The 9,520-nt window shown below is 41.9% G+C and overlaps 1 protein-coding gene across 3 annotated transcripts; it reads right to left on the reverse strand.

Moving 5' to 3' along the window:
- Positions 1-709: 709 nt before the first annotated feature.
- On the reverse strand, positions 710-9,395 carry GCNA (germ cell nuclear acidic peptidase). Of its 3 annotated transcripts, none has more exons than XM_021534530.4 (10): positions 9,139-9,395; positions 7,654-7,700; positions 7,168-7,219; positions 6,822-6,895; positions 6,232-6,669; positions 5,747-5,918; positions 4,537-4,681; positions 3,565-3,703; positions 2,500-2,704; positions 710-1,602 (listed from the first exon to the last, which is right to left on the reverse strand). In XM_021534530.4, the coding sequence occupies exons 1-10, from the start codon at positions 9,378-9,380 to the stop codon at positions 1,350-1,352; spliced, it is 1,767 nt and encodes a 588-aa protein (XP_021390205.4). In that variant the 5' UTR covers positions 9,381-9,395; the 3' UTR covers positions 710-1,349. The 3 variants fall into 3 exon arrangements, with proteins under 3 accessions (XP_021390205.4, XP_085426847.1, XP_085426848.1); XM_085570721.1 differs by having other exon boundaries at positions 7,654-7,703; XM_085570722.1 differs by lacking the exon at positions 710-1,602 and adding an exon at positions 1,609-2,026 and having other exon boundaries at positions 7,654-7,703.
- Positions 9,396-9,520: the final 125 nt, after the last annotated feature.

Here is a 9,520-nt window from a genome sequence, read left to right on the forward strand (position 1 = left end):
TTCCATGCTGAAGTTAACTGCAGAAGTTTCCCAAGACTGGAATGAAATAGCTGTTGTTGAATTAATCCCTTTAAATGTTTTTGCTGTTCATTTCACAGTATCCCCCATCATGTACATCCTCCTCTGTGTTCTGTCTTCTGAGCATAGGATGGGACAGTTACAGTGACAGAGCTGAGGAAGAGGCACTCTGTGCCAGTGACAGCCAGTATTGATTAGCAGTTGTAAAGTGCTGTCAGATGTGGAAGCCTCATAACCCCATTGCTTTGTCAGACTTGACTTTTCACTCTTTCTATGTTTCTACTGGCAAACGCCCTAAGAGTAGAACTTCTTGAAGTATATTGCTCACTACTGTTTTCTTTTTCCTTAGAAGTGCTGTGGATAATCAGTTATTAATCAGTCTTTGAACAGTCAGTGATTTGTACTGTTGTTTTTGCTGTTGGTTTCTATTTCCAATGCTGTCTACCTTCATCGTTGTTGGAGAAGGGCGGGTGGTGTGTCAGTGGCCCCAGGCTTCCTGAGGGCTCTCGGGAGATAACCCAGCAGCCCTGGGCCTCCTGGAATGGGGATCCTTGGATTGTAATCCCAATGACCAAAGGATGTTAATGACTGTGCTGATCCACAGCCAGGAGAGCTGGGCTGGTACCAGGGTTCTGTATTCCTACACAGCCGTGATGAAACTGAAACAAAGCAGCCTGGTTCATTGCAAGAGTTTGTATCCAACTGGCATTTATTGATTATCAAAATTATTAAGCCCCTGAGCAATTTGCTTACAGAAGACACAAACACTATAACACTCATTTAGTTGCATTTTATATGAAAGACTTAAACCATGACAAGACCTTCTCATTCTTGGGGAACGTGTTTGAATCTGCTTTCCCCAACCTGATCTTCTGCATGTATTTTAATTTCTATGAAATCTCAGTGATAGAAGTACACTACTTACTGAGGGCTAAAGGGCTTTGGAGAAATTCATTTAAGGCATCATCTACCTACCACTTAACAAAAACAGCCAAGGATCTCTCAGGAAAGTCTACATGGGAGAAAATCCGAACCCATGTTGAAGACCAACTTGGGTATATGCCCCTTTTTGTGCCTTGGAGTCATTCAGAGTCAGAGGACTTGGACTGGTGGGCCTGGACTATTTTGCCTCTGGCAATCCCAGCCCAATGCACACAGAGCAGTTCTTCAGCGCACACACAGAGTCTACAGCCTATCAGCTACCCAGACGAAACAGTAAATCCCTTACTCACTGGAGTCACTGAAGACATGCTATGTCTAAGTGCTGCTCAGAACTTTTACTACTCTCTATACAAAATTAAGTGGCACCAAAAAGGAGGCATACTGAGCTATTAAAAGGAATCTTCCAGCTTGGTTTTCAAAGCAAAATCAGCACTGAGTTTCTTCATGACCTCTGCATGACTCAGCCCATGCTGCTCTCTCTTAGCAAGTGCATAGTTTTCCTTCACATACTTGGCGAAGGGCGTGAGCTGTGTCCTGGCAGGGGTGCCCCCCCTGCCCGTGGGCTGCCGGAGGGCCAGCTGCCCCCCGCAGAAGGCGCACGCGAACCGCGCCGTGTCCAGCGACTGCGAGTGCCGCCCGATCCTGAAAGGCAAAGCGAGCGCTTGGATTCCACAGGCCTCGTGGGAAAGGGCCCCTTTCTCTGCTGCTCAGGTCAGATGACTAAGGCAGTATTTTAGAACAATACATTACACAGTGGTACAATCAAATCTGTGTTACACTTCTCTACCCTGTGACTTTTTCCACTGCTTTTTCAGCTTGGTTCCTTCCTCTGTCTCTTTCTACTCTCAGACTACCAGTAGAAGTGCTACAACATTTCCAAGTACCTCCACAACCCATGTATCAATGGCCTCTTGGAGTTTCTCCTCAAAGACATGATTAACAAAAAAAAAAACCTTCTCAATGCTCTGTTGCATCTAAGCAACTACTGCATTGCACAGTCCTAATTAACACTTCAGAATATGTGAGGTGTTTCCTTCTAGTACTTCTGAGAGTTACACATACAATCCTGAGGTAAAAAAAAACAAAGATAAATGGTATAATTATTACAGGTTGCATCCTAGTGTCAATCCTTCCCATCACAGATGCTGCTCACGTCTGTGAGGTTGCAGTTATAATTTCAAGTCATCAAGACTTTAAGCTGGAAGCTTCCTCGAGTAGTTTCATCTAATCACTGTGAAATATTCTGTACCCAGTTTTTAATGAGGGTTTGTTCCTTCAAAGCTTAGGTATGTATCTCTTAATGCTTCCCAAAGACCTTCCCTCATCACCACTGGTCCTCAGGTGACGTTTCTGCCTTTCCTGACCTCTGAACTAGAACTGAAACCACCTCGAAACAAATGTGAAATCACATACTGAGGTTCTGTGGGCGCTAGAAAACATCAGAGTAAGAAATTGCTTAACTATTTACCCTGATTTCTAGGAGGCTGCCAAGTTAGAAAGTTGATATACAGTCATATGCAAGAAGAAAACATTACTCACGTAGCTTTGCAGCGAACACACTCATAGGTGAATTTGTAATTAATCTCATAGCTGTGACACCGTGTCACCACTGGCAGTTCTGGATGAATTACAGCTGATTTGTTGGCATAGAACCTCCAGAACCGCCCGTGTCCATCCCGAATGCCGTTGATGAGCCAGGTGGCTGCATGGCAAACCTCATGGATCAGCGTGTCCCGAAGGCGATCTTGAGGTAAAGCAAACAAGACAAACATCAGTCAGGTGTGGGGAAGAACAAGCTCACCTTTGGTCACTGCTTTTGGCCTCTGACACTCATTCAGTATTAAGATTCAAGTATTATTTTGAAGGTTAAAACCGCCAATGTCTTGATAAGATAAAATGCTCCAAAACAAGGTTTTACTTAGTGCATTTCCAGTTTTTGATCAGCCCCAATTCTGCATCCTCGTTACTCCCCCATACACCTAATCTGCTTAGGGTTTTTTGTTTGGTTGCTAAAGCTGCCCCACCCCTGCAAGTATTTAAGGCCAGGCTGGGCAGAGCTTGGAGAAACCTGTTCTAGTGGAAGGTGTCCCTGCCCATGGCAGGGAGTTGGTACAAGATGGTTTTTAAGATCCCTTTCCATCCAAACCATTTGGTGATTCATTTTCCCATATTGGGAGGGGATGAGGGACAAATAACAATCATAGCACCACATAACAGAACTTAATTTGGCACTGACCTGTCTTTATTCCAGCTTTAAATACTACCAACAAGGTGTCTTGCTGTGATGGAAGAAGTCAGATTTTAGACTGCCATTACACCACAGAATTAAGAGTCTAACACCTAGCCTGTAGGTCTTCAAATCATTAAGAAATAAAAACAATACTGCAGTTAGTGTGACTCCATCTGATCTCACATTTTGTACATTTGCCCAGCCTCTCAAAAGGGCTGTGGAATGTGAATAAATCCATACATGTATTTATTTACACAAGATAATATAAAATTTCAAAGCAGGCTCCAGTTCCAGATCTCTTAAGCATCAGATTTATGCTTTTATCTCTAAAACTTGCTTCCTCAAAGAATCAACACACTCTTTCTTAGACCTACCTGCAGAGTCACAGACTTTCTCAGAGAGTTCAATGCGAGCGTAACGCTTCCCTTCAGGGCCTTCCCTCTGCCCCGTTACACAGTACCCCGCTGTTTTTCTCATTTTCTTATTCCAGATTATCACCATGTTCTCTGGTAACTGAAAAACAAAACAGTGCATGTCATTTTCCCTCCCCTACCTCTTCTCTTACCTTCTGGACCTCTGACTCCCCCTTGTATTTAGTGCAAAGCCAGTCCAGGATGTCTCTGTTACGTGCCCTTAACACCTAAGATGCCAACTCCCCTCCATGGCCTCTTATTCCCACCATCAGTTTTTCTGTAACCAACAATGGGAGTTTCACAATGCAGGGTGAGACAGAAGTCCTTAGTTCCTTCTATTTTATCTCCAAGTACAGGGCTAAAGCACTGAGCACTAAGATATTCTGCTCCAGCAATAATGAGTCTGTTCAGCTCAGTTTTATGTGAAATCATGACCTCAGCCTGTCAGCTCATCACTATTTTATCATCTGCATAAAAACCACTTTCCTTTCTGGGGGAAACCCCATTGGAATTACTGAGAGCAGTACCCTTCCTTTCAAGGACATTTCTCTCCAGAGGGGAGTCCCCAGTATACCAGATGATGATCCCAGGTCAAGACAGCAGTCCTCTGCAAGTGAACTTTAAATCTGAAACACAGCTTGTAGCTTTATGCTCACCCTAAACCACCTTTTTAATCTGTTCCAGAAAGGCAAACATGAACATCCGATAGGAAGGAACACAGATTACGTGCAGCATTTCCACTACAGCTGGGAAAGCAAAGCCAAACAGAAAACTGCTGCATCATGGTGGTGACAAACCCCTTCTGAAGAAATTGTGTGGACTAATTCAAACATAACTTCTACAATCTAAAGAGGATAAAGAGCAATCACATCAAAAAGTGAGGAGCAACATATTAGCCAGCATTTTAAATGGTAGTTTTGTTTTGAAACCAACCTTCTGCTCAAAGATAGTACTATTAAACAGTCTGTAGAGCTTCTGGGTCAGCTCTTCTTTATTTTTCTTGAAATACTTCACATAGTGGGAGGCTGGATTTGAAAGATCTTGCAAGAAACAGCCAGGCACTGAACATACCCTGATCCTGCAAGAAAAGCCATTAAGCAGTTTGCTAAAGTACAGAGATATGGAAAAACAAAGGGAAAAGTAATGGCCACTTGAAAGCAAATAAAGATCTCAGGGATGCTTCAAGTGGCATAAACCTCTCCTGATTCTTTCCACCAGCTTGCCCTCATGAGGCACATGGTTGTCTTCTTACCCCTCTGAGGGCATGAAGGGCCAGAGCTGTTTCAACAGTCCTGCAGTTACTTCATTAATTCACAAAATTAGATTATGAGGACTCCCATGTAGGAAAAGAGACTCAGATTTTGTGACACAGTGAGCCACAGCTACACCAAAATTTAATCAATATATGAACAGCTCTAACATGATCATCACAATAAAGGTATGCTTTCAGAAACAGAGAAAGACAGTACAGGAATGCTCAGGGATTACTTCAGGAGAAGCAGATACTTCACCAGGATTACTAACTCCAATGCTGCAGGCATTGTGACCTTTTAAATTCTCACCTTTAAAGGTATCATTTAAAGGTTTGGTATTGTATACACCACTAAAAATGATTAAAGGAAACAGCACATGGCTAGGAGGCATAATAAGGGCAGCTATTAGAAATGAAAAATGCATTCTTTTGAAAAGCCAAACTTGCATCCACTTATAGAAAAAGAAACATGAATTCTCCAAGTTATAATGATACAGATTAAAAAAATCAATACACTCTTGTTTAAAAGGCATGAATTACTAATAGAATCAGTTTTGACAGCTTTTCAGAGGTAAGCAGCTGGATATATATAATCTGTAGAGCCACCACATGCTGTAAAAGACAAGAAATAGCAAGAGAGGTAACATTTACAAAGAAGATTTGACATTTGTCAGATTTGTCATCAATTCCCCTAGGCAGAGATCATGTACATCCTCCCTGTCATACTGGAGACTGAAAACTCTGGTTTCCAGCGACTCAACCATGAACAAATGCTAAATTAGTAGAAGTTCTAGGTAGCAGAGGAATCACATTATCCTATGCAAAATTATTAGCATCTCTTTGTCCATCTGTAATTGTCCTAGAACACAGGAAGAATGAAGAAACACTCACCTTTTCTCTGTCTTTGCTGACTGTGAGCAACTGACTGAGTCATTCCCAGGAATTCTTGCAGGAGTCGTTATCATGGAAGGTGTTTCTTGAAGTGAAATGGATTTTGGCTTTGGTGTTTTGACTGTCTCCCCTTTCACGGGCTGTGCATCTTTGCAGGGTGGCTTGATGTTTTCTAGTCCAACAGAAGAGTCACAGGATTACACAGCGCACATTAAAAAAAGAAATCACAGAATCATTAGAAACCACCGGAAGGACCCACCAGATTTGCTTTCAGAATAATTTTAAAAACTGAAAGTGCCTACAATGATAAAAACAAGCAATATTGAAAAATTTACATCTTGATAGCACAAGTTGACTTTTCTGAATACTCAGAGGAGTAATTTTTGATTGCACCAAAATCCTTTGCAAGGTGCTGGGGCTGCACCTCAGAGGCTGATGCCACACAAGTGGAAAGAACCACTGCACATTAGCTCGGGACTGCTCACCTGTTGTGCTTGGCTGAAGGACAGTTCTGCTTGTGCTTAAGACTGGTTTACGGGGTAGACTTCGCTTCTTTATCCGTTCCATTAAAGATCCAAAACTGTCATCTGAGCTCTCTGATTCCACCCCTGCACCATGTCCTAGTGCCACAGTTGGCAACTTATTTTCTGTATTTTCACAGCTTCTTTCTTTCCTTCTAACAAGCAAATCTGGACTGCCTTTGGAAACTGAGTCTTTCTGGTTTTGTGGAGGTGAAAGATTTATGCACTTCTGACTCTCTTTCAAGTCTTTCACTCCATCTTTTTGGAGGTTATGCCATGGACTGTCTACAAAGACAGAATCTTCAGTGTCACTTGAAGAGTCTGGATACTGCAATTCTTGGCAGCAAGTGTTTCTCTTTCCAGGAGTCATCAGCTTTTTCAATGTCTGAAGATCTTTCTGTGCTGCAGTTCAAAAGAAAGAGCCTGAAGTTTTGGGAGTTGCATTTAGGAGACGGGCCTTTGTCTTAACACAGAAGAAATCCCTTGAAAGATAGGAAAACACAAAGAACAGTAAAGCATCTTTTCATTTTTTTAAATTATAGATGATTGCTTACCACTCTTGGTTGTACTCTTTTTCACTTTCAAGTCCAAGAAGAAATCATCCGAGTCATCAATGAAGTCTTTCAAACTGAAAGGCAAAAAAAAGCTGATTTTGTGGAATAAAGGTAGGAGTAAATAGAAAAACAAAGCAGTAAGTGTGCCTTACTAAAACAGCATTTTACATTTGCCCTGAACATAACTGAAGATGTAACAGGTCTATCTGCACTCTCTCCTAGACTGGCCTATGAATCAATACAATTTTAGATTGTTTTCCTCTATTCTGATTAAATATGTAAAATATAAATATTATACAAAACACTAAAATGTGAACACAGAAAATTCATTAATGACAGCACCCACCTTGCATCTGCCTTTTTAGAAACAGACTTGGGAGTTTTCAGCCTAGCTAAAACTGAAACAAAAAAAGATTAATTAAGAACAAGGTTCTGTATTCTCTTGTTATGCATTTTTAAGTTTGCAACCAGTAAAAATTTGGTATAAAGTATTAAGAAAAAACCCTAATCATATTAATATATAATTCCAACTCAATTCCTCAAAGCTGGCAGCAGTTTCTAGTCTCTGGAGACTAAAAGGGAAGCAAGTGATAGGGAACAGACAAAACTGAGGCAGCAAGAAAAATACAATGCAAGGCAAAAAGACTGAAACTTGAGGCAATTCAAGAACACTCCCTGTGGCACTGAAACCAAGACTGCACTGCAAGGAGAGAAATACTGTGTAGCACAAGCAGTGAAAGAAATGAAGCATATAAAAATGCTTCAGTATAATTAGACAAAAATGTGTAATTTTTCTTACTTCTCCATAGCAAACTAACGTGTCATTACTTACACATCTCAAATTCGTCATCACTGCTGGAAGAGAAGTACAGGGCACTGCTGCTAAAATGAAATGCAGAAGTTTAGGTCACAGCAGGATCTGCACCTCCACTGGTCTGAAACCCCCATGAACACCGAGAACCAAATATACATTGGGAAAAACACTTGAAGTCCCAAACAGGCTGAATTATTTTAACTCTTTATAGAAAGCTTGTTTCTTGTCTTACACATGATCTGTGATCTGTCAGAGAAGTGTGTTATAGTAAGCCTGAAGCCTCAACCCATGCACTGATGAATCAGAGGCTGCTTTTACATAAAATGCACTTTAACAGAGCTGCCATGAATATTTAGCAAAATGCAGCAGCTGTCATACAGCTATTTCAAGAAGCAGGATGGAGGCATTACCACCTGGACTGCTATGCCCATGCAAATGTAGACAGCCCACAACACCCTTACCAAGTTATTTATTTCATTTTATGAGAACATGAACCAAACATTAACAACTGCAAAAGTATGTTATGCAGCTGCTTAAAAAGAAGGAAGACAGCTTTTGTAAGATGGACATTACTTAAACCTTGAAGACTGCAATTTTGAAACACACTCATACCCTACTAATCACCATAAACCAAACGATGGTGTAATCTCAAATTATAAATCAATGTCTATAATACATACTACATGCAATGTAGTATGTTGTATTTATATATACACACACACACACACTGTATGTGTGTATATATATATATGTATATATATGTGTGAAAAATGCATATTTTATTATTGGCTTTTCACAATTGTTACAATGAATATTATATGTGTAATGTTAGAAAGTTATGCTGTATTAATTCTCTTAAGTAGTATGTTAAATACAGTTTTAGGTAACAACATAATGTTAAAATAGAAACTCTCCGATTTGGATGTTACAAGCTTAAGTGAGAAGATGAGATAATCAAAAAGCTCTTCACACAGAGGTGACAGTGACTTGGGGCCCATGAAGAGCCACTGCCTCCTTATCAGAAAAGACAAACATTCTTCCACCTTCTCTCCGTCTGTTTGGAACCACCGGGATTAAGGAGAAGTTGACAAAAACCAGAAAAGATCTTAATTTGCAAGGAATTTATGCATCATGTATGAGATATATGAATATGCAACAGGCTATTGCTTTTAAGGTTATTGCTTTGTTCACAAGGTATGCTTTTTGTGACTTAAGTGTCCAACAGCATCCCGGCGTCCGTAATTCTTTGCTTTATATTGTCATGTAATCGTCCTAACTCTAAATTTTATTACTGCAATTGTATTAATATTTTTATAACCTTTTTCTTATTATTAAAATTTTAAAAACCAAGTGACTGGCGTTTTTCACATATGCATACATATGTACACACACATATATATGTATACACACACATATATAAACAGCAATACATTTAAAAACTCTCTATGTTAATAATTTAATAAAAACAAGTCAGGACACGGCTCGGGCGCTGTTTCCCCTCACCTGCCACTCGGGCAGCCCTTGCTCGCTGCGGCGCCTCCGCCGGGGCTCCTGCGGCCCGAGGCCGAGGCCCCGCTCGGTGTCGCGGCCCGGGGCCGGGCCCGCCGCTCCCGGTCCGGCGGTTCCCGGTCCGGCCATTCCTGGGGTCGCTGTTCCCGGTCCGGCCGCTCCCGGTCCCGCCGTTCTGAGGCCGGGCCGGGCCCGGTTCCGAGCGCGCGGCCGCCGCGCGCCGCCGCTCCCGCCATGACGCTCGAGCGGCCCGCGCGCTTCGCAGCGCCGCGCATGCGCACGGCGCAGCCCGCAATGCCGAAAGCGCCACCGCTGCCCACGGCGCCGCAGCACGGAAGGGAGAGTAAAGTTTTCTTTCCGACAGCAGCACAAAACG

Source organism: Lonchura striata, chromosome 4A (assembly GCF_050655825.1).
Source record: "Lonchura striata isolate lonStrDom1 chromosome 4A, ASM5065582v1, whole genome shotgun sequence".
In the NCBI taxonomy this organism is placed as follows: Eukaryota; Metazoa; Chordata; class Aves; order Passeriformes; family Estrildidae; genus Lonchura; species Lonchura striata.